Source organism: Manis pentadactyla, chromosome 15 (assembly GCF_030020395.1).
Source record: "Manis pentadactyla isolate mManPen7 chromosome 15, mManPen7.hap1, whole genome shotgun sequence".
In the NCBI taxonomy this organism is placed as follows: Eukaryota; Metazoa; Chordata; class Mammalia; order Pholidota; family Manidae; genus Manis; species Manis pentadactyla.
The window spans coordinates 11,505,539-11,529,932 of NC_080033.1; the positions used below are offsets into that span (position 1 = coordinate 11,505,539).

A 24,394-nucleotide genomic window follows, 5' to 3' on the forward strand; every position below is an offset into this window, starting at 1 on the left:
GGCGGAGGGGAGCGCCGGAAGAACCCTACGCGGTCACGTGACAGTTCCCGCCTCACTCTCGCTGGTGGCGGCCCGGTGGGCTAGAGCGGCCGTGGGCGGGCAGTCTGGCTTCCGGCGTAGAAGGCGGTGCTTCCGGGCGGGCAGCCGGGCCGAGGGAGGAGGGTCTGACAGTTGGCGCCGCCGGGAGGGAGGGCGGGCGGCGCGAGTGGGCGCGGGCCCGAGGGCCAGGTGAGGCCGTGTCGGGGGTGGTGGGACTGGGCCGGATGCGGTGGGGATGGATGGCGCCTGGAACTCGGAGTCGGTCCCCGGGCCGCTATGCGGCCCGGGACAAGCGACTTCTTTCTCTGAACCTCAGTTTCCTCCTCTGTAGAATGGGGGTCAGAATCTGACTACAGCATCCACTTTGATTGGCGTGAGAATTCAGCTCGTGCATGACGGAGTCCCTAGTACAGCACCTGGCACACTGCTCACTTCGTTGTTATTGTTAGTACTGCGTTGATGGTGGTGTTTGCGCTTGGCATGGAAGATCTGGGTGTGGGAGAGTGAAATTGGAGGCTACCAGATTCGAGTTCAGGTCCAACCTCTATATGGCAGGACACCTGTGCCTTCAGAACCTTTCTGAACCTCATTTTCCTCATCTTTACAATGAGGGCTAATAGTCCCACTACCATAGGGTCATTGTGCAAATACTGATGAAATGTGTGTGTAACGCCCTTAGCGCAGGGCTGGGCATGGTATTGAGTAGGATCTCAATAGATTAGGACTATAATAATTATTATTATTATGAGTTATTGGGGTACCTGGGACTATCAAGGAAGTACAGGAAAGGAGGAACCTCAGAGAAAGCAATAGGAAAAACTTGGGATTTGAAGTTGAGCAAATTGATTTCCTGCCACTTACTATTTGGTAAATTTTGCCAAATCCCATAGTATTAGATTTCTTTTTTCTTTAAAACCACTGATGCATTTTCCTCCAGTCAGTTAATTTGTATTGCTGTCCTAATGGAAAACTGGCATTGCTGGCCACTAGAAGAAGCAAAACTTGAAATACAGTGGAAGCAGAACAGTCTATTAAGTTGTAAACAGAAACAAAAAAAGTTGTAAAGGAACTAACTTGCTTGTACTATGTAATTCCATGTTGCCAGACCCTAAGAACCGTGTCAAATTATCTTATACTCTGTCCTCAGCTCATACTTTGCATATGACTGACATTAGGTTGGTGACTGCCCTACCCTTTATTTAGCTCACTGAAGATCGATTTATTTAATGCACATGTGCATAGCACTTATGGTCTGCCAAGCATTGTTCTAAGGGCTTGATGTTTATGAATTCATTTAAACCCTCTAACCACTTTAAGAGTAGATACTACTATCCTTATTTTAGAGCTGAGGGAAGTGGGATTCAGAAAGGTTAAGCCACTTGCCCCGGAGTCAGGGTTAGGATGTAGTAAAATCGGGATTTGTCTTAGCGCTTTCTCAGGGCTTAGCACGGGGAGTCTGCTACATGGTAACTACTTGAGTTTTGGGAGCTGTCATGTTTCTGTTCTTATTAATGCTACAATTTTTCACCGTTCAGAAAGCGCTGGAGATGGGCTTTTGATGGAGAAAGGAAATTGAATTCAGCAGGGAATTCTGCAACTGGAGGGGGAGGACACCAGTCCTTAAAGGCTTCTGGTAAGCACTAGCTGAAACCTTACAATGACAGACCACAGCGCCTGGCTTGTTGTGATCCCTTTACCAGTGTTGGTCATAGCCATTGGACTGACTTGGGTTTGAGTCCTGGCTCTGCAGTCCTTGCTGTGTGACCTTGGACCTGCTACTCTCATCTGTAGCACGGGGCTCATTTTTACTTTTTTCCCCCCTCAGGTGATTGTGAGGAGTCACTGAGATGTGGATACACAGTGTCTGGCATGTAAACATTCAACAGGAGCTACTGCGTGGGCACTGGAATCAGGGACAACTTGTTTTGTTTTTTTTTCCTGAGGCATCATCTCTTTATTTATTTTGATATATATAATAAATAATACACAGTTAAAATGCACAAATCTGACTGTACAGCTTGATGAATTTTGACATGTGTATAAACTCACATAACCATTGTCCAGATCAAAATATCAAATATTCTAATTTTTTCCCCTCCACCTATTCCATCCATCTCCTTACCCCCCATGCCCTATGCCAGCCACCAGTCTGTTCTGTGTCCAGATCAAAATATCAAATATTCTAATTTTTTCCCCTCCACCTATTTCATCCATCTCCTTACCCCCCATGCCCTATGCCAACCACCAGTCTGTTCTGTATTTCAGTCCATTTCAGTTTTGTTTGTTTGTTTTGATTGCACATACATGTGAAATCATGTGGTACTTGTGTTTCTCTGGCTGGCTTATTTCAACTTAGCATAATACCCTGTAGGTCCATCCATGTTGTCACAAATGGCAATATTTCATTCTTTGTTTTATGGCTGGATAATATTCCATTATGTATCTATACCACATCTTCTTTACCCATTCATCTGTCAGTGGACATTTAGGTCATTTCCATATTTTGGCTATTGTAAATAATGCTGTGATAAACATAAAAGTGGATATATCTTTTCAGATTAGTGATTTTGTTTTCTTCAAATAAATTCCCAGAAATGGAATTGCTGGGTTATCTGATATGTTTAGTTTTTGTTTTTTGAGAAATCTTTATACTAATTTCCATAGTGGTTTTTCCAATTCGCAGTCCCACCAGCAGAATATGAGTTCCCTTTTTTCCATGTCCTTGGCAACACTTGTTATTTCTTGTCTTGTTCGTAACTAGCCATTCTGTCTAGTGTGAAGTGGTATCTCATTGTGGCTTTGATTTACATTTCCCATGTGATTATCTGTGGAGCATCTTTTCATGTGTCTGTTGGCCTTCTGTATATTTTCTTTGGAAAAATGTCTATCAGGTCCTCTAGGGACAACTTGTTTTTGAAACCCAGTAAATCTGCTTGCTAGATGTGGCATTTGGTGTATGACTGCACCTTGATGAGTTGGTTTTTGCATCGACTAAAATGGGGCTAATAATAGCCCTCACTCCTGAGGAGGTTATGAGGCATCGGCATGATGCCTGGGTCTGGTCCTGGTGCATAGTTAGTATTTGGTATGTGAGATGTTCTGTCTGGAACCTCTCCATGCCCTGCTCTTTGAAAGATGCTGGTTGTTTTTCTTTGTCCAATGGTAAAATCTAGAAGGGAAAGAGGATCTTAGGAGTCAAGTATAGGGCAGAGTGATGTCTGTGGCCATGTTCCTCAATAGGAGATGCATCAGAAGCCAGTGAAGGGCAGGGTGAACCCTAGTTGAGGATGGAGGAGAGAGTCTCACATATGGGGACTTTGGGAAAGCTTCATAAAGCAGATGGCAGTCCAGCTGAATACAGGAGAGCTTACCAGGTGGACAGGAGCAAGCATTCCAGGCCCAGGTGCCATTCTGTGTGAAAACCGGGAGGCAGCAAAGCACTTCGGTGTTAGAGGGAAGGCTGGGGTGGGAGGCCTGGGGGATAAGAAGGGCCAGCATTTTGGGGTACTCAGGATATACCAGGAACTGTCTCAGTGCTTTGTACATAAAAACTCATCTAGCCCTCACAGCAGTCCCCTAAAGGAAATGACATTTGCTCCATCCCAGTTCACAGATAGGGACACTGAGGTCCAAACTACCACACAGCTAGTAAGTGGTAGAGCCAGATGGGAAGTCTGCAGTCTGGTTCCAGAGTCCTTACTCTTACACGATCTCTATTCACACCATCAAAATCTGGGCAGGGAGGGGCAGATTATGTGTGACGGTAAACAGAAAGGGGCAGGACAGAGTGCCTTTTACATCCTGTAGAGGAAGGCAAGGGAGAAGGGTCAGAATCGGGGGCTGGAGCAGGCAGACAAGGGCAGAGTGAAGGAGGGCCAGGACAGCATGGTACAAGTGGTCCTACAGGCGGATGAAATTGCCTCATCCGGCAAGAAAGTGATTTCCTTTAGTCCCCTTTCACTGCTGCTATTGATGTCTAGTAGAAAGTCTCTGTTGGTGCTAATATGTCTTTAACACCTTTCTAACGCCTGCTAATCTTATCTAAGTGAACGGAGGTTTTCCATTTCTTCTCTGAGGCCCCTTATGACCTGGTGTCCCACCTCTCTGCCGTCTGCTTCTCCCCGTCCCTCCACCCACTCCTCTGCAGCCACGCTTGCTCCTTGAGGAGCAAGGCCCCACACACATGCCAGATGGGCTTTGGGCTCAGGGCACCGGGCTTGTCCTTCCTCTGAATACTCTTCTTCTATAAATCTACATGGTTCACCCCTCCACCTCCTTTGGGTCTCTAAATGCCACTTTTGAGAGATCTTCCCTGATCACCCTATTTAGAATTGCAGCCCCTCCCTTCCCAGGCCCTGCATGTCACCAGAGGCTTCCTGACACACTGTATCCTTAAGTGTCTTGCTTGTTTATGCTGTCTCCCCCTTTCTCCTGTCCCCACCTAGTGTTTTTACCTCCCCTCTGTGTTTTCTTCCATGGCAGTGTCTCCAGCTCCTAGAACAGTGCCCCACACATAGTAGGTTCTCAGTAAATAGTTTTTGAATGGATGCTTAAATGGGTATTTATGGTTAAAGTCTTGGGCAGGGGGTGTCTTTTTCCTGTCACTCTCACTCCAGCCAGAAGCTTTTGAGGTGTGAGGGAGTGGAGCTGTGGACATTTGCTGTCCCTGGGCCCTGTCCCAGGCAGAAGTGATAGTTGTGGTGGCAGCTCTGGCCCAGGCTGTCTTCCTGCCAGCTGCTCTAGGCTATTCCTGGGCTGTGAGCCCCCAGCCCAGGAACGCTTCTCAGGCAGGCAGGCAGACGGGCAGCAAGAGCGGGACATACACTCACAGCCGGTGCCGACTCATGGGCCTTCTCCCCTTGTTCTTTCCTCCAGGCTCCCAGGAGCAGCATCAGGGCCAAGGAGACAATGGTCTCAGTGACTATGGGTGAGTCTGTGGCCTCTCGGGGCTCCCTCTCCCCACTGTCCTTTTTGAGGTATGACCTTGGTGCAGGGAGACGGGTGGAGGAGGGACGGCCTGGTCACTGGCAGGAACAGCTGTAAACCTGGAGGTGGGGCTGGGGCCTGCTCACGGCCTACCCACCTCCTCGCTGTGTCTTGGCCTCCTGACGCGGAAGCCTGCTGTGAAGAACTTGCGTTGTGAAGTCCAGCAGATCTCTCCCATGGCCTCTCAGAACCTCGGTTTTCTCACCTGTAAAATGGAGACCCTGGCACTGCCTCCATCTTGGGGTGTTGTGAGGATTAGGGAGGTTATTGCGTGGCGATGTTGGCATGGTGCTCAGCGAATGGTTGCTGTTACTCCACAAGCCTTACTTAAATTGAGACTGACTGTTCTCAAGAGCCGAGTTCCCTTTTAGCTCTGTATTTTCGAATTGCCAAAGCATAGAGATTAGCTGGCAGCTTTTTAATTTTGGGGGATTTGTACATATAGAAAAGTACATAAAACATTTGTGTGGTGATAACAGCAATTAAAAAGCAAACATTTGACTACATCCTTTATGATTTCATTTGTATAAAGCACAGAAACAGGCAAGGGTGATCTATGCTGTTAGAAGATGGTGGTTGCTCTCGCGAGACACAGAGAAGTGACTTTATAGGGAATATGGTGGTAGGGGTGGTGCCTCTGGGATGTTGGAAATGTTTTATTTCTTAATCTGGGTGATGGTTACATGGGTATATTGGTTTATGAAAGTCTGTTGACTCGTGTGTACTTCTCTGCGTGTATGTTATAGTTCAGTAAAAAGGTTTAAAAAAAATCAAACTTCCTCTAACCATCTAGGTCAAGAAATTTAATAGTGCCAGCCACACCCCAGGCACAATGCCCTTCTTCCTCAAGATGGAATAAACCGCCGTCTTATCTTTGTGATAATCTCTCCTTACAAAACCTTTCTTTATAGTTACATCACCAATAAAAAATTCCTATCCTCTAGATTTTGGTTTTGAACGTACATGAATGAAATACCTGTGTTCTCTTATATCTGGCTTCTTCTGCCAACATAGTGTCTGAGTGTCACCTGGGTTGCTACGTGTGGCTGTAGTTCTCTCCTTTGCACTGCTGGGTAGTATGTGCTGTGGGAGTGACCACCGTTTGTTTATCGGTGCTACTGTGAGTGGATATTGCATTGTTTTTTGGGTTGGAGCTATTACACAAGCAGATATGAACATTCTGGTGCATGTCTCCCGATGGGTACAGTGAGCCACACTTCACTGAGGTGTGCCTTCCAACCCATGCTTATGATCATTTCATTGGCAGCATATATTTCTCCTATGTAGGTCACAAAATGGTGAGGGCAGACGTGGGGACATTAGCAGTTCCTTGACTTCGCTTCCAGCAGCAGGCTACTCCCAACCTAGGCAGCATGTCTCCCCTCCCTTAAGAACTGTTTAATTGAAATACAATTCATATTTCATACAGCTCGCCTATTTAAAGTCTATGATTCAGTGGTTTTTAAATTCTGTGTTCTCAGAGTTATGTAACCATCACCACAATCAATTTCAAAACATTTCCATCACTCCTCAAAACTCTCTTACCTCTTAGCAGGCACTCCCCCCTCCCAGCCCTGGGCAACCACCATCTGCTTTCTGTCTGTATAGATCTCTATGGATTTATCTGCTGGACATTTCATATAAATGGAATCATTACATGGTACTTTCGATACTTAGACAAAAGGTACCTGCCTTTGCTCCAAAGAAGAAATTCAGATGGCCAACAGACACATGAAAAGATACTCCACATCCCTAATCATCAGGGAAATGCAAAGTAAAACCACAATGAGATATCACCTCACACCAGTTAGGATGGCCACCATCCAAAAGACAAAAAACAACAAATGTTGGCGAGGATGTGGAGAAAGGGGAACCCTCCTACACTGCTGGTGGGAATGCAAATTAGTTCAACCATTGTGGAAAGCAGTATGGAGGTTCCTCAAAAAACTAAAAATAGAAATACCATTTGACCTAGGAATTCCACTCCTAGGAATTTACCATAAGAATGCAGGAGCCCAGTTTGAAAAAGACATATGCACCCTTATATTTATTACAGCACTATTTACAATAGCCAAGAAATGGAAGCAACCTAGGTGTCCATCAGTAGATGAATGGATAAAGAAGATGTCGTACATATATACAATGGAATATTATTCAGTCATAAGAAGAAAACAAATCCTACCATTTGCAACAACATGGATGGAGCTAGAGGGTATTATGCTCAGTGAAATAAGCCAGGCGGAAAAAAATGAATATCAAATGATTTCACTCATCTGTGGAGTATAAGAACAAAGAAAAAAACTGAAGGAGCAAAACAGCAGAAGACTCACAGAACCCAAGAATGGACTAACAGTTACCAAAGGCAAAGGGACTGGGGAGGGTGGGTGGGAAGGGAGGGATAAGGGGAAAAAAAGGGGCATTACTATTAGCACACATAATGTAGGGGTGGGGCACGGGGTGGGCTGTACAACACAGAGAAGACAAGAAGTGACTCTATAGCATCTTCCTATGCTGATGGACAGTGACTGTAATGGGGTATGTGGGGGGACTTGATGATGGGGGGAGTCTAGTAAACATACTGTTGCTTATGTAATTGTAGATTAATTATACCAAAAAAAAAAAGGTGCCTGCTTTTGGCTTTTGGAACCCAGGGCCCCATGGCTTGCAAAATAGATGGTCCCTGTGCAAAGTAGAAAAAGTCACCCCTTCCTCTGGCAAGCGGAGAAAGTCCTGACGGCAGGAGCTCCTTTTCTACCTCATCCTGGGGAGACAGGCCCGAGGGGTGGGCAGGGACCTCTCTGGGAGAAGTGTGGTCCCGGGACCTCATACTGCTCCCTAAACCAGACTCTCTCTACGCTGAGCCTCAGTATTTTTATTTTTATTTTGGTATCATTAAGATACAATCACATGAGCGACATTGTAGTTAGTAGATTCCCCCCATTATCAAGTACCCCCCACATACCCCATTACAGTCACTGTCCATCAGCATAGTAAGATGCTATAGAGTCACTACTTGTCTTCTCTGTGCTATACAGCCCTCCCCGTGCCCCCTCTCTACATTATGTGTGAAAATCGTAATGCCCCTTATTCCCCTTCTCCCTCCCCACCCACCCTCCTTATTCCCCTTCTCCCTCCCCACCTACCCTCCCCAGTCCCTTTCCCTTTGGTAACTGTTAGTCCATTCTTGGGTTCTGTGATTCTGCTGCTGTTTTGTTCCTTCAGTTTTTGCTTTATTCTTATGCTCCACAGATGAGTGAAGTCATTTGGTACTTGTCTTTCTCTGCCTGGCTTATCTCACTGAGCATAATACCCTCTAGCTCCATGCATGTTGTTGCAAATGGTAGGATTTGTTTTCTTGAGCCTCAGTATTCTTTCTTATAAGCAAAATGGGCATTGTGATACCAGATTTCTTCTAATCTAAAATAGCATGGATTGTTGGATGTAGTGTTACGTACCATGAGGAAGAAGAAAAATGCTGCCAATTTAAACCACAGCACACCACTGATTGTGAGGTAGATCCAAGTTTAGAGATACTAGAATTTGGAAAACAAAGTTCTACTTGGAATTGATGATCTTATCTGACACCTGACCTGACCAAGGTCAGGGTCAGTTTGAAGGTCCCACCCAAGAGGCCAAGAAAGAAGTATAGAAAAAAATACAGCTTCCTGGGTGATGTCTACCTGGCTTTTGCCTTGGCTCCTTGTGTAGTGGTGGCAAAATAATAATAGCTTCATTGGGGTTGAAGACACCCTCTGAGCTCGATGAAATTTAAAGCCCTTTAGGTGGACTTTCTCAGTAAACCTGCACAGGGACCCAAGGATGTTGGTGCTTTAAGACTAGAATGTCAGCTCCATGAGGGAAGGGACAGTATCCCTGTGGTATGCCCAGTGCCTAGAACAGGACTGGCCTGTGCCAAGTGCTCTGTAGATACTTGCTGAATGTATTAGCTAAATTTGCAGATGAGGAAACTGAAGCACTGAGCGTTACCTGACTCAAAGTCCCTCAGCTGGGAACTGTCAGCGTTGGGATTTGAACCCGAGCTCCAGGGCCTGTGCTTGGAATCCTCGTGCCTCTCTCTGAGGTAGGGCTGCTCCTGTGGCATGGAAGGGGCTTGCTGATGCCCATGGGCTGGCTCTGTGACCCTTCTTTCCATCTACCTGCTGGTCCTGTCATCCTCTGGAGCTGGTCCCACTGATGGGGACCAGGGCAGAGAACCCAGAGTCCCAGCTCCTCCAAACCAATCACTGGCCAAGCATGTAGGTCACATTCCAGGCCAGGGTGGAGCCATAAGAAGGGCAATGTGGAAACATATGGGCTTGGGAACCCTGCTTCTTGTCAGCAGTGTGGCCTGGGGCAAGATGCCCAACCTCTCCCTGCCTCAGTTTCCTCATTGGCAAAGTAGGGAGTTGTAATGCTGCACTCACGGGGTTGTTGGGCTGGCTTAGCTCCATCATCCATGCAAAGCACTCAACCCAGGGCCTGGCATGTGGTAAGCATTTAATTTGTGGGAGCTGCTGCTGTTTGTGGTTTTTCTGCTGCTCTTCTTTAGAGAGAATAATGTAAAAATGAGTCCTGTCCACCTCCCCCAGCCACTTCCGAGTGGATCCAGTTTTTTAAGGAGGCCGGAATTCCTCCAGGGCCTGCTGTCAATTACGCCGTGATGTTTGTGGATAATAGGTAAGGGGGCCCAGGGGACAGCAGAACTTGGGGAGAGGCAGGTAAAGGTGTGGAGAGGCAGGGAGCTGGCTGGTGCACCCACCCTGACCCATGGTCTCATAGCTCATGGTCTCATAGCTGACCCTCCCCTGCAGGATCCAGAAGAGCATGCTGTTGGATCTCAACAAGGAAATCATGAATGAGCTGGGCGTGACTGTGGTGGGTGACATCATCGCCATCCTTAAGCATGCCAAGGTGGTGCACCGCCAGGTGGGTGCTCTTCCCAGCCCCTCTATCCCTGGGTTTGGGGTGGGGGAGTGGCAGTGACAGAGCTAATAAGAGGCTTGGAAGCAAAGGCAGGCCAATCTGGGTTCCAAGGCAGCCTCTACCATTTGCTGTGTGACACTGGCATGTTGCCTAACCTCTCTGAGCCTTACTTTCTCCATTTGACTTTCTCCATTTGCAGAATGCAGATAGGCAAATGTATTTTGCAGGGTGGTTGTAAGTGTTGAGTTAAATAGAGGCCTAGTACAGTGTAAACAGTAGGGCCTCACTGAAGGCTCTCTGTAATTAGTATTGCTAGTCCTCATCTTCCTCATGATAATTATTACCAGGACCCTCCTCTGTCCCCAGGACAGACACTCCCTATGTGGGACCCATTTGGTGATTTGGCTAACAACCTGGCTGTTCCATTCTTGGCCCTCCACATACAGTGACTTTAGACTAGTGATTTTACCTCCCTGAGTCTCTCAGACACTCCTGCTGCATAGGGTAGCTGTGGTCACCTACCAGACAGTTTATGTGGCACCAAGTGCCAGGCCTGGAATGAAGTGCTTGTCAAGCCATGACAGCTAACACTTACCAAGTGCTTGCCGTGGCCTGCCAGGCCCTGTCTCCATCCTTTATATGTTTTAACTCATTTACTCCTCACTCCACGTGACCAAGAAAGACACTTGCTCCTGTGGTGCTCTCTCAAGCACTCCACTTTGCCAAACAGTGGCTGCTGGCATCGTTCTTGGCCTTTTTAGTAGTTCCCTCCATCCCTGGGACAGGCCTTCACCTGTCATCCAGGACAGGATGCCACAGTGAGGGCTTTCTCAAGCCAGGGACAGTTACCACAGACGTCACTGAGCAGAAATCTTTTTCTTCAAACTTAGACTTCGGAACAATTTTAGATTTCTGGAAAAGTACCAACAGTAGTACAGAAAGCTTCTGTATGTCCTCCTCCCAGCTTCCTCTAACGTTAATACTTTGCATAAACATGGTACATTTGTCAAAAGCAGGAAGTGGACATTCATATGCTATTAGCTAAACCACAGGCTATTTGGATTTTCTGTTTTTCTACCTAATGTCCTTTTAATGGTCTTTGATACCACTTTGCATTTATTTATCGTGTCTCCTTAGTGTCTTTTGCAACAGTGTCAGAGTCTCCCCTGTTTTTCATGACCGTGACAGTATTGAAGCCTACTAGTTAGGTGTGTAGAATGTTTCTGGTTGGGTTTGTCTGATGCTTTCTCATGATTAGCAGTAAATGTTCTGATATCTCTTCCATGGCAGCTCAGGCTTTGATCTCCTTGCTATTGCTCGGATTTCTGGGTCCCCTTCCCCCACCTCATGCCTTTGTCCCCATGGTAACCTAGGCACCTATCTTTTTATAGGACATGTGCAAAGCTGCTACTGAGTCAGTGCCCTGCAGCTCCAGCCCCTTCCCAGGCGAGAGTCGCCGAGGCACCTCTAGTGGTGAGTCCCATCTATTCAGGGCCCCTTTCCATTCTTCTTACCTTCCAGCGGGGAAGGGGACACACCTGAAATTGGCAGAGGTGGAAGCAAAGCCACCTGAGGCACTCTTCTTAGGGAAAAATAAACTGGGAGTGAGTGGCAGTATATACAATCCATTTTCACTGGCAGTCGTTCTGTTCTGTCAAGTCACTGTGAACACTGAAATGGTGAATATGGAATCAAACACTAAATTAGCAAATACTGAATCACTGCTCCTGGGGAGGATACAGGCTAGGGTTCTGCAAGCTTCTGGTCACATTTCACAAGCTGATCAATAGAGAATCTTATTTTATATGTGTTCTGAACTCACAACCAACAGCACTATAACTCATGCCTGCAGGAAGCTTATCCAACAGACGTATTTTCTCCATAAGGCACATCACTGTCTTCTTGCACTTAAGAACACTGGACAGCCATTCAGCACTGTGCTTGGGGGACCGTATTAAATAGCAGAATCACCAAAGAAAACACAAAACTGAAAAAATGTGGCACTAAATAGACCATGAGAAGGATATTTGTTTCCCGTCCGAGAGCTGAAACAAGCAGGCAGAACGTCACCTTGCTTGGCCCCAACTGGGAGTGTGTGTGTTGGGCGACTCACGTTTTTCGCCATTCTGTGCATGTCTATGATTGACCGCAGAAGCACCACAAGTATTGATTTGGGAGTTACAGATAAATTTTTGTGAATAGTGAATAGGTGAATTTGCAAATATGGAATCTGTCACCAGTAAGAAATGATGGTATTTATACTTTTGTTTTTTTCAGGAATATGATAGCTTTTTAAAAATAAATGTGCTCATTAGTTAGCTTTTGCTGCTTAACAAGCCACCCAAAACTCGTTTAAAACACAGACTTTTATTTATCATGCTTTTATGACTTGGGTGGTCAGTTCTGCTCTGGGCCAGCTCAGCTCTGATCTCAGTAGTCACCTGGCAGCTTGGTTGAGGCTGGGTGATCTAGGATGACCTTACTCACATGTCTGATGGTTGGCTTGATGTCATTTGGGCCAACAGGGGAGACTTGGCCGCATGTCTCTCATTTTCCAGCAGGCTAGCCCAGGCTCGTCCACAGAGGTTGCAGGCTTCTAAAAGCAGTACAAGAAAGCAGGCCCCACTGTGCAGAGCACCTCTTAAGCCTCTGCTTGTGTAACGCTTCCTCTTGTCCCATTGGTCCAAGCCAGTCACATGGCTAAGCCCGAGTCAGTGTGGGCAGGGCCTACCCCAAGGCACGGACAAAGGGAGGCGGAACAAATTAGGGTTGCCTGCAACAGCCTTCACAGCTTACATGCAGAAAAGCGTTCAGATCCTAAAGGTACAGCTGAATGACTTTTCACAAATGAAACAGCATGTTGCCAGCAGCATTGAAATCCAGAAACAGAAACATGAGCGGCGTTCACTGCCCCCTCTCAAGGGTACCCACTAGCCTGATTTCTAACAGCATAGATGAGTTTTTCAGTCTTTCAAATCTGTATAAATGAAAGCAGATAGTATGTACTTTCTATACCGTTTTGAATGTCTTTGACAGTTTAAGATGAATTTTAAACAAACAAAAGCACTAGTGTAGAAATAGGCAATTGAGAGGATAAGGAGATACAGGCAAAGAAGGAAAGGGGTGAAAAGAGTACTCCCAACAGCATTTCTTGTATGGCCATTTGTGTACACTTTATAATATGGAATATGGGTCTCGGTCTATGTGTGTACGACATCTGACTGCAGCTTGGAGTCAGGAGAGCAAGGACAGTTGTTTTCCCTCCACGCAAGTGGTGTTTACCAGTCATGATGCAACAGCGTATCTCTGATCCCTTTTAAACAAGACATTCCTGGTCCTGCAAGAGGCAGGGTCCTCTCAACTGCTTGCCTTTTAGAGCAGACCTTTCCAATCATATTTCCTCTGTCCGGCACAGTGTTGTGTATGGAGGCTTTCCCAGGACAGATTCTGCACAGCCAGATGGTTTACAAGCACTCATCACAGAGCCACCCTATCCTTCAGAGCAACCTGAGGAAATGCCTTGGGAGAATAGAACAGTCATTAACAGGGGAGTGAGCAGGGCTGGAAACTGACCATTTTTTTTGGGTTGGAGGAAGGAGGAGATTGACTGGAAAGGGCTAATCCCCAAATTCTGTGTGCCTGGAATGTTCCAGTTCCTGACTGAGTGGTGGGTACGTGGAAGTTCATCTTTTGCTAAATGGTCTGCATAGGTTTGATGTATTTTTCTGTATACTGTAGTTATAACTTAAAACACCAATTTGCAGTTTTAATAATTTAAAACACCAATATGTAGTTTTAATAATGTGTTGAGGGTCATTGGGGGTACTTCAGGGGCTTTCAGAGAAAGCACGTAGAAGGAAAAGAGAAGAGTTTTTGGCGGGTAGGTAGAACAAAATACCAAAATCTGATGGGGAGGGGTTACTGGGCCTGTCAGCAAGCAGTGGCAGTGTGAAGGATCTCCCCTCCTTCCCTGTAGGGCTTCCCCAATAGTTTTTGAAACTTGATCCCTAAAGCCAGCACAACTGCACTGGGAGACCTGGCTCCTTCCCACTGGGCACTGGGGTTGGCTCCCACTTAGCTCCCACCTTGCTCCATGGGACATCCCTCCTTCTGCTCCACAGAAGATGGGGCCCTGGAGACTGCCCCCCAACCTCAAGGTAGGTCACTGCTTTTCTTGGACAGCCCAACTGGAGCCAGATCCACATTGCTTGGGGGCCTTGACTGAGTGGCCCCCTCCCTGTGCCCCAATTTCTGTAAAATTGGTTTGCAGTAGATCCTGGCTAGTAGGGGTGTGGGGAATGTCAGTGATAACGCTCATCTTTTCAGTGGATGTATATCAAGGACCTATGAAGTGCAGGAGCCATTGTGGGCACTAGAGATACAGCGATAAATAGGCAACATCTGCCCATGGGGCTTGTGTGTCTGTGGGAAAGCCCACCAGTGAACGATCAGTTGTGACTGAATGCCAAGCAGTAATAAGCACTGTGAAGAGAAAGTGTAGTGTAGAGAGAAAGGGTGGTAGAGGTTGGTGGGTGGTCTGGGAGCTTCCTCTGAGGAGATGCCCTGAACAAAGAGCCAGGGTAAGGTCACTGGTACTCGGGAACAGCATGCCAGGCAGTGGGAACAGCAGGCACCCTGAGGAGTCAGGTGCTTACCGGGTGAGGAAGATCCCAAGGTCAGCTTAGCTGAAGAGGAGCAGGGAGGGGAGGGCCACGCTCAGCCAGGGCTGGGTAGCTGATGGGTGAAGTGTGATAGGAACCAGTCTGGTCCAGGGCTTCCGGAAAGGCCCCCAGCAGGGAGGGGTGGGCTAGTTCCAGGGAAGACAAACCCATCCCCTCGCGTTGCCATCATTTCAGTACAGCCTCAGGGGGACTCTGGCCACCCCTTTCCCATTCAGTCCCCAGGCTTGCCTTGTCCATCCTGGCCTCCTTCCCAGGGCCCCACCCGACTGGACTCTCCCTTCTCCTCCCCTGCAGCCGCCTCCCGAATGATTGCCAACAGCCTGAACCGTGATTCTCCACCTGGCACTCCCCCCAGGCGGCCAGACACCAGCACCTCCAAGATTTCGGTCACTGTGTCCAACAAGATGGCAGCAAAGAATGCCAAGGCTGCTGGTGAGGGGACTCAGGCAGGTGGTGGGAGGAGCTGGAGGTGAACGTGGGTTGGCAGAAGGTACTTGGGGGTCATTTTCCCGACACAGTGAGGTGCTGTGAAGGCCGCAGTGTCCAAAGCATTAGGACTTGGTGAAGCCCCTGCACCTTGGTGGGCCCTGCATTCCCCATCTGTAGCCTGGGGCTGGTGACAGCCACCCTGGAGGATGGTGGGAAGCACTTGAGATGCTGTATGTAGGCAGCATGGGTGCACTGTGGTTCTCAGTGGTTAGTTCAGTCTTTATTTTTTACTTTTTATGGTAATGTGGTAAGAACACTTAACATGAGATTACCCTCTTAACAAAGTTTTCAGTGTACAGTTCAGTATTGTTGACTATGGGTGGTTCAGTCTTTTTTAACAGATGTTCACTGAGCCCCGCACTGGTGCCCGGCCCTGTGCTTGATGCCTGGGGTCAAAGGTAAAGAAGCTACCATTTCCTCTCAGCAGCCAGAGGGATCCTTTAAAACCTTCAATCTGATCCTTTCACTCGCTTGCCTAGAACTCTCCAGGGCTTCCCATTGTTCCAGTAATAAAGTCAGCCCCCCACGTGGCCTCACAGGGCCCCTCATTGTCTCCTGCGTCTCTCCCCCCTGGCTCACTGCCTCGGGTCCCCTCCAGGCTCCTTCCCTTGCTGGGGCCTTTGTCCTGATGCCCCTTTTTTCCAGAGTGCTCTTCCTCCCCAGACTTTTCCATTTTTGGCTGCCGTTCCTCTTCCAGTTCTCAACCTGAAAGCTGGAAATGGGACTCTGGCCTTCATGCTTCTAAGCCCTCCTTTTGCCCACCGCGCTCTCCTGCCTTTTTGGACCCATCCCCACAGCAGTGATCTTGGCACAAGTGGACACTGAGGCCTGGTTATTCTGACACCCAGCCCCATCACACCCTGTCCACCTCCATCACATGTGCTCCTCTTTTGTTGGGTGTGTTTGGAAGTGCCTCACCCCCTTGTGGCCTTTTCATTTATGTGCAATGAGCAAGAAAGTTAAAATAATTTCTAAAGAATTGAAAAGATGGTGAGCCTGGGAAGGACTAGCTCTCTTACCCCTCAACACATTTGAGGAGATTCTTTTTTAAATTGAGGTATAATTTACTTATGCACAATATACAGATTGTAAGTATACAGTTCGATTAATTTAAAAAAGTGATTATACCTGTGAAACCACTATCTAGATGGAGCTCTAGAACTTTCCCACCACCCAGCAGTTTCCCCTCTGAGGGGTTCTGGCTGGGCTGGGCAGTGAGCCTGCTTAGGGCAGGGACAGAGTCGCAGAGAGCCTGGGAGGCCCACCACAGCCTGGGGATTCTGAGTGCCTTCTGTGACCCCACTGTTCCCAGACCTCAGAGTTTCTCGGTGGTTCAGAGTCAGTGGCAGTGGGGGTGGTGGGAGGATAAGTGATTCCAGTTATGTGACCATGTAGAGATAAAGGGCACATGTGTGCCCCTTGCAGGGCGTCCAACCCTTACCCTGGGAGAGCATTCCATCCCAGAAGGTGCTCACCACTACTTCCTCTCCCAGCAGCCCTGGCCCGCCGGGAGGAGGAGAGCCTGGCTGTTCCCACCAAGCGGCGCCGGGTCACTGCTGAGATGGAAGGGAAATACATCATCAACATGCCCAAAGGCACCACCCCCCGGACCCGCAAGATTCTGGAGCAGCAGCAGGCTGCAAAAGGTACTGGCCTGGCAGGGGCACACTTTAGTGTGGAGACTGCACTTCCCTTTTGCTGGGTCATGCAGGGTTGGTCACTCCCCACAGGCACTGGCTGAGAAACAGCCTCTAACGGGATCCAGGGGGCCTTGGACCAATGGGACAGCAATGGTGGCCAAAGGTGGGAGCTCACAGCACCTCCTCTGCCCCTCGTCCCGCAGGTAGCGTAGCAGGGCTCCTCGGTGCCTCGGCTGGCACCTCGTCCCTGAGCGGCAGGGGCGTGGATGCAGCGAGGACCTGCCTGTAGATTGAGTGACTGAGCCTGGCTGAGTACAGGTGCCCAAAAAAGTGGAACCGTTGTTGTGAGCTGGAGAGGTCTGGTTGAGACTCAGTCCATAGCTGGGGTTTGTAGCTGGTAGGATGGAGATGGTCTTCCTTACGGCATTCCTTTTGGAAATTGTATGTGTTCTCATGGGAAAACAGGCGGCTGATGCCGAAGCATATACAGCAGAAACAAACTTTCTCATCATTCCCACATCCCATACCTACTGTTAATCTTTCCAGACCGATGTCCATGAACTATACATGTCTATTCATGGGTACATATGTAAAGACATTTTTTCTTTTTGAACACAAGTAGCATCATCCTGTAGGGATTGTTCTAGAGCTTTTTAATTGGGATCTTTTCACATTGGCCCATGTGGACGTGGGGGCCCTTTTAAGTGGCCGTTGACTGTTTCCGTAGCAGTCCCATGTCATCATTTGGGAAGCAGTCTCCTGTTGATGGCTGTTAGGGTCGTTATTCAGGGAGAGGGCTCGTTTCCCTTCACCAGACTCTCAAAGGCCCAGAACCCGAAAAAGAGTATAAGAAGCGAGTAGGGATTAAGAACTCTTTCCACACCTACACTTCATGAATTTGTACAAGGAAGAGAAATGGCCATTTCAGTGGATCATTCCCACATTTGACATTAGCCAGAAGTGTACGAGTTGGGTCAGGGTCAGCCAACAGCATATTCACAAAACCAGCCTCTGCCCAGTCTGTGTCTGCCGGTGCCAGAGCCCTTGGAGTCCAGGCTGACCAGTCCTCTACCCGTGTCTGCATGGCGCTTGGCCTGGCCTGGCCTGGGGGGCCTGCAGGGGCTGCTCGGCAGGTGCTGCCCGAGGCCCTCACTTCCCTCCCAGGTCTCCACAGGACATCCGTGTTTGACCGCCTGGGCGCTGAGACCAAGGCAGACACTACGACGGGGAATAAAGTGAGTAGGAAATGTGGGCCGTATGAAGCCCTCAGTCTTCCCTGGAGGTTGTTCCTGACACTTCCCATGTCACCCCACTGCACACTCTGGGCCACCTCACCCACCTTTATAGCCTCGGTTCTGTTCTTTACACTGGCAGCTTCTGACTGTCTTCCACCTTGACCTCTCCTGATTTCCAGCCCCAGCGGTCTGGCTGACTCCTGAATGCTACCTTGGACCCCTCCCACCATCACCATGCTTCAAACTGGCCTCAGCATCTTCCCCCAAAACAACTCAGCTGGGCCCCATCTCACAGACGCCCCAGCACCTCCATCCCAGGCAGGCCTGAGTCCGATGGTGCCCTCTGTCTCTACCCGCTCTGCCCCCTTTCCCTGTCTGCATACGGTGGTGGCCTCCTACCTGGTCTCTGTGCAGCTCCCCTGAACACCCCAGCCCTTCCCCAATAGCAGCAGTGTGTGCCGCCCACACGACAGGCCTCCGCCACCTCTTGGGGACTCCTTTGAGGCTTTTGACTGTTCTCACAATGAAGCCTGGCTGTGTGGCCTTAGCCCCATCACTTAAGCCCTTGTTCCTCAGTTTCCTGATCTGTGTAGCGCCCACCTTCTTGGGCATTTGTGAGGATTAAGAGAGACAGATCTGTGCGGTGCTGGGGTGTCTGCGCGGTGCTGGGGTGTCTGCGCGGTGCTGGGGTGTCTGGTGCGTGGGAAGCACTCACACTCACCCTTGATTAACTCTGGCGCAGCTCCCCTCTGTGTTTCCTACCTCTCGGTCCCTTGTTCCCCAGGCTCACCCCCTCTGCTTTTTCTCACATCCTAGAATCTTACTTACCCTGAGCATAAAATAACACTGAGGACCATGTAGAGAGCTTGGTACATAGCAAGTGCTCCATAAATACGACTCTTCTTCCTGCCGTGGGGACTTAGCGCGTGCTCTCTTCTCTGCTGACTCATCCTCAAAGGCCTGGTCTAAGGGCTGCGCCTCACAGAAAGCTTTCCTGCACTCTGAGATGGCCCAAACCTCCTTGTTGCCTGCTGTCCTGCACTCCCTCTCCTCCAGAGAATACATGACTGTTGTAATTAGAGAACTGTCTGTCATTTCTGATGGCAGGTCTGTCTTCCCCAGTGGACTGTCAGCCCCCTGTGGGCAGGGCCAGGGCTGCTGTGGTCAGTACTGTGTCCCCAGAACCACCCAGCACAGGCCCAGACACAGAGCCAGGACTCAGAAAATGTCTATTGAGTGAATAACCAGATTTGTCTTCTGTCATGTCCACCTGAAGACCTTTGCAATGGTGGTCCCTGTGCCAGGCACACCCTCTCTCCTTCCCCTCTTTATCAGACCCACTTCCAGTTAACTCTCAGGTCTCATCACAGATGTCCCTTCTCCAGGGAGCCCTCCCTGAACTGCAGGCAGGGTCTGGAGCCTCCTCTGGGTTCCACCAGCTCCCTGGATTTGCCCTCTCTTGGCTGTCACCACTATCTAGGATGTCACCACTGGGTGTTTCTCCCAAATGGGTGCTCCGTAAGTCCAGGCACAGATGAGGCAGCTCTCCGTGTATGCATGTTGAGTGACTACATGACTCACACATCCTGTCTCTGACCCCCACAGCCCACGGGAGTCTTCAGCCGTCTGGGGGCCACCCCAGAGATGGATGAGGATCTAGCCTGGGACAGTGACAATGACAGCAGCAGCTCTGTCCTGCAGTACGCCGGGGTCCTGAAGAAGCTAGGCCGAGGCCCAGCCAAGGCCAGTCCCCAGATGGCACTGACTGTCAAAGCCAAGGCCACAAGCTCAGCAACAACGGCCGCTACCCCGACGCTGCGGCGTCTGGCCCTGTCCTCACGCCCTGGGCTCGAGAGGAAGCCAGAGTCCTTGTCCAAAGGCAGCATCATCCAGAGACTGGGCAAAGCTGCCCTTGCGTCCGAGGCCCAGGACAGCCAGGTCACGAGCACCAAGAGTAAGTCCTCGGCTGAGGTCAAGGTCACCATTAAGAGGACTCTGGTGGGGCCCCGGGGGAGCAGCTCCAGCGAGGGCCTTGGTGCCCAGATGGACCATGCGGGCACTGTGAGCGTGTTCAAAAGACTGGGCCGCAGGACCTTCTAGCCCACAGGCGGGGTGCAGGCCCCTCTCCAGGCTTCTGGCTCCATCAGAGTCTTCAGCGAGGGCAGGCCCACCCTCTCTGCCGGCTTCTGGATGACACTGCTTGTCTCCCCAGGCATTCAAGCCGGCCTCAGTTTTCTGGGGATTCACCCCGTTTCTCTGAGTCCGAGATGGTCGTTGTGGCCTGGCCTTGCTGTGCTAGGACTTTCTGTCCTCTCGTGTCCTTTGTTCTCTCCTCTGACTGTGGCCTTGGCAGGACCCACTTTTCTACCTCCCCCAAGTGCCAAGTGCCCTTTTCCTCACCTGCATTCCCCTCCCTCCCTCTCAGCAGCTCCTGCTGCCTCAGACCCCAGCTCCTCAGCCTCTCAGAGTGGGTGTCACCCAGAGGGGCTCCCTTACCCTCACCCTGCTGACTTCCCCCTGCCCTCCCCTCGCTCCTCTGCCCCTCCTCCCACTACTTCAGCCTCTCTCTCCCTCTCTTCACTTGTTCATTTCTTTTCTGTTTTCTGTCCCTGTGGCAAGGCCCGACTGTCCGCTGCGTCCTGCCCGACCCTCCTGCACCTCCGGCCTCCCAGCGGCCCCCTCGTCGACGGTGGCGTCGAGCCTGTAGAGACTGTTAGCCGCTCTCACTCCCAGGCTGCAGGGACCTCCCCAGACCCTGGCTGCAGTGGGGGCACCTCCGTTTTCCTGCCCTGGGCATCTTTTCCTCTGAAAGCTCATGGCAGGTGGCGGGCATGGGGCTCCAGGAAGGAAAGCCAGTGCTGAGAGAAGAAAATGGCTGTTTTAATATATTTTTGTGACTTTCAAGCTGTTTCCCTCCCCTCTTTCAGTATGAGTCGCAGGATTGTTTTTCACACACAGTGCAGTGTGGGTGGGGGGCACCAGTGAAGAGCTGAGCTCTGTCTCTGAAGGTCAGGCCCCCTGCACACACATGGGCCACGTCTTTGCTCCGGGCCCTGAGCTGATGGTCACCTCACCGCTCCGCTGGACCCTCCTCTAAGCAAACTGCAGGGGTTCTGGGACTGCCACCCCCCTCCGTGTATTTCATCAGTCTCTGCCACTCTGCCTGCGGGCGGCTTTCTGAACTGCAGGCTCCCTTTGTGCGGCAGTGGGTTCTGTTGCTTTGATTGGTCACCTACTCACTGCTGCACAGCTGCTGCTCTGTGCCAGGCCTGTTCTAAGAGCCGGGGAGCCATCTGTGAGCAAGGTAGACAAGCCCCTGCCCACTTGGCTGACCTTTCTAGCCAGGGAGACAGGCAGTGAGTGACCACACTGCCCAAAGAACAGGGGGATGAGCGAGAGTGACCAGGGCCCCCTGAGATGCAGGGGTGAGGCCTTCAGAGGAGGTGACCAGCAGGGAGTGGGAGGCGGCGGCTGTGTGAAGCTCAGGAGGAGGGCAGGCAGCCAGGGCAAAGGCCCCCATGTGGGGCGAGGAGCACTCGAAGGCCAGTGTGGCTGGCAGGTGCGTGAGGGGCCCACCGTCTAGCACAGGTGGGGTAGATGGGCAGGAACCAGAGCACCTGGGGCTTTGTTACCCAGGGCGAGGAGTTTGGACATCATCCCCAGAGCATTGAGGAGTTTTGGAGGGTTTGAAGCAGTCAAGGGATGACCCGAGTTGCCTTTTATGAACATGGCTTTGGCCACCACCTGCTGGGAGGGCAGGGGTGGAAGCCGGAGGCAGCCACCCAGCAAGAAGAGAAGGTGGCACGGAGAGGTGGGGGGTGAGGCTAGTGGTGGGGCGTAGGCTGTGCTTTGGAGAAGGAGCGGGATGGCAGAAGGATTGAAATTGGAGGCGAGGGGAGGATGGGAAGCTCAGCTCACACCTGGGTGGGAGACTGGAGAATGCAGAGGAGGTGCTGTTCGTGGAGACAGGGAGGCCCAGGAGGGAGGAGCCGTGGGGCAGGAGGGCACTTGGCTTTCTCTGTGGTGACTGAGAGGCAAGCAGGCCCCTGGGGCTCAGGGCGTAGCGGGCTGTAGGTCAGCAGCTTCAGGGAGTTTCAGGGTACAGCTGTGTTCAGAGCTGAGGGCCTTAGAACACCAGCTGGAAGGGAGCATAGAGGAGGTCCAGAAGGGGACTTAGAGAACAGGATCTAATGAGGAGATTACCAAGGAGCCGTCAGGGAGGTTAAGGAGAACTAAGAGCAGGTGAAGATGAGATTAGACCTCATCCGGTTTTTTATCGTGGTAAAATATAAGTAAAATAAAACTTACATTTTAGCCATTTTTTAGTGCACTGTTCAGTGGCATTAAGTTTATTCACATTGTTGTATAACCATCACCACCCCACCACCCATCTGCAGACCCGTTTTTGGCTTTTGAAACTGATCATCCATTTATTTTCAGTTTTTCAGTAATGTCATATTGGGAGGCTATTATGTGTCAAGCTGTGTCCCAAGCACTGGGCCTGGGGGTACCAGGGGCTGGGCTTCAATATGAGGGACAGGGGTAGAGAGGGCATAGACCCCTCTCCCAGGGAGGGCCCAGGCTAGACCCTCGGGGACCGGCTGCGGTTGAACCTCAGAAGGACAGCAAATGATGGCAACACCAGAAGATTCCAGAGGCTGCCCGTTGTGTTAGTACCACAAGGAGGAGCTCACGTACAGACGCAATTCTTTGCTGATCTGCAACTCTTCTCCCCTGGTAATTTCCTCTGGTTCCACTTCAAGGGTAATTTTAGCAACTGCCAGGGTTAATTGGAAGAGTTCCAGTTACTAAATTTAAGTGGGTTATTTCTTGATGCGTAATACTGACTACAGTGATATAAAAAACGTGGCTCACCTACCATGAAAGGCTTACCTGTGTGGCGTAAGTCACGTCACTGTTCTTTACAGAGGCTCCAAGGGGAGTAAAGTGCCAAAGGCTCAACCAGCTGGCAGGTGGCAGAACTGTGTGTGACATCAGGGAGCTGCCCAGAAGCCTCGCCAGGTAGCCCATACCCGATGCTGCCTTAATTGCAGATTTGAAAAGGCCCTTTCAGAAAGGGGATAGTCTTAGGATAGTGGTTTTGGATTTTCCAGAGTTATCTATGTGTACATGTTCCTCCCACCCCCATCAAATTGCTCATCAACTTGCTCATCAATTCGCAGCTCTGGGATGCCACTGTCCTTGAGAGTCATGCCCCATCCTGCCACCATCTGACAGAGCTGGACACCTCCCCTGCCTCCCAGACACCTCCAGAACCCTAGTGTCCCCCCCCAACAACACACACACACATTCATACACACATACATATAAGCAGAGGGACACATAGTTCATACATGCAAGCATATGCACATTAAGTTTATCTGTTCAACCAGTTCTTTGTGGGATGGACTTGAGGTTGCTCCCAGTCTCTTGCTATTGTAAGCAGTCCTGCAAATGGATAGCCTTGTTCACATGTGGGATCAATTCAGGTGTGAATTTAAATTCCAATTCTATCACGTCAGTACAAATTCCAATCCTGGTTCAGTAGCAGATCTAACTAGGGCTCTCACCTAAAATAACTGGCATTCTTCAGACACTTTGTTTATACATGTATCACCCCATTCCAAAAATGAATTGAGAGCAGTTAGCCTCTTCTAATTGGACACCACTGGAGGAAGTAGGTCAGGGGATGCTAAGAGCAAATGTTGCCCCCAACCTGTTCCAGGAAGTACTAGATAAGTGCTTTGCTAAGTTGATGGGCTTGAATCCTCAGGGCAAGGGCAACACCATGTCAGTCAGGGACTTCCTATTCTCATCCATAAACAGACGTGGAAATGGACGTGCGGTGGGTCTAGGGCTCATGCTAAATCAGAGCCAGATTTCAGCCAGCCCAGGTGGCTGATCTGTTCAGATGGTGATCTTGGAACGAGGTCACGTCCAGACAGTCGCCTTCTGTGGTAGCTCACACCAGCGGAAGCAAGAGCAACACGGGAACTCAGAGTACTTGTGCTAGTCACTGGGGTCTGGCCAGCCTCGCCGCCCCTTCCTCCAGTGTCTGAGCCTGGTGCCACAGAGACGGGCCAGGAGTTGGGCTGCACAGACCTTGACCCCTCCTTTCCCTCCTTTGGGGATCTGAGCTGACTTCCTTTGGTGAGCATTTTACTCACTGACCTGTCTTTGAAGGGCTGACACTTACCTACACTGAACTTTTCCTGCCTTGTAAGCTCCAAACCAGGCCTTCAGTCACTTCATCAAACAGGCAATACCTTCTCTTTCTTTTTTCAGTAACATTACTTGGGGGGGGCAGTTGTAGATTTACAGAAAAATTGAGAAGCACATTTAGTACAGAATTCCCATATACCCCACTTTGCATTTCCCCTATTATTAATGTTATATTGGT

General features: G+C 49.9%; 1 protein-coding gene across 4 annotated transcripts; it reads left to right on the forward strand.

Moving 5' to 3' along the window:
- The first annotated feature begins 119 nt into the window (after positions 1 to 119).
- C15H19orf47 (chromosome 15 C19orf47 homolog) lies at positions 120 to 20,898 on the forward strand. 4 transcript variants are annotated; one of them, XM_036896645.2, is made up of 11 exons: positions 120 to 228; positions 371 to 483; positions 1,575 to 1,672; positions 4,915 to 4,966; positions 9,615 to 9,702; positions 9,837 to 9,951; positions 11,340 to 11,421; positions 14,925 to 15,062; positions 16,613 to 16,765; positions 17,924 to 17,994; positions 19,600 to 20,898. In XM_036896645.2, exons 4-11 carry the CDS (start codon positions 4,948 to 4,950, stop codon positions 20,092 to 20,094), a joined length of 1,161 nt encoding a protein of 386 aa, XP_036752540.1. In that variant the 5' UTR covers positions 120 to 228; positions 371 to 483; positions 1,575 to 1,672; positions 4,915 to 4,947; the 3' UTR covers positions 20,095 to 20,898. The 4 variants fall into 4 exon arrangements, with proteins under 4 accessions (XP_036752540.1, XP_036752545.1, XP_036752544.1 ...); XM_036896649.2 differs by lacking the exons at positions 120 to 228; positions 371 to 483; positions 1,575 to 1,672 and having other exon boundaries at positions 4,776 to 4,966; positions 16,616 to 16,765; positions 19,600 to 19,948; positions 20,614 to 20,898; XM_057493315.1 differs by lacking the exons at positions 120 to 228; positions 371 to 483; positions 1,575 to 1,672 and having other exon boundaries at positions 4,779 to 4,966; positions 19,600 to 19,948; positions 20,614 to 20,898.
- Positions 20,899 to 24,394: the final 3,496 nt, after the last annotated feature.

Excerpts from the sequence above, each read along its gene's own strand:
- C15H19orf47 (XM_036896645.2), top strand. Across the intron at positions 15,063-16,612 it reads AAAGAATGCCAAGGCTGCTG|CAGCCCTGGCCCGCCGGGAG; the intron begins GTGAGGGGACTC and ends TTCCTCTCCCAG. Across the intron at positions 16,766-17,923 it reads GCAGCAGCAGGCTGCAAAAG|GTCTCCACAGGACATCCGTG; the intron begins GTACTGGCCTGG and ends CTTCCCTCCCAG.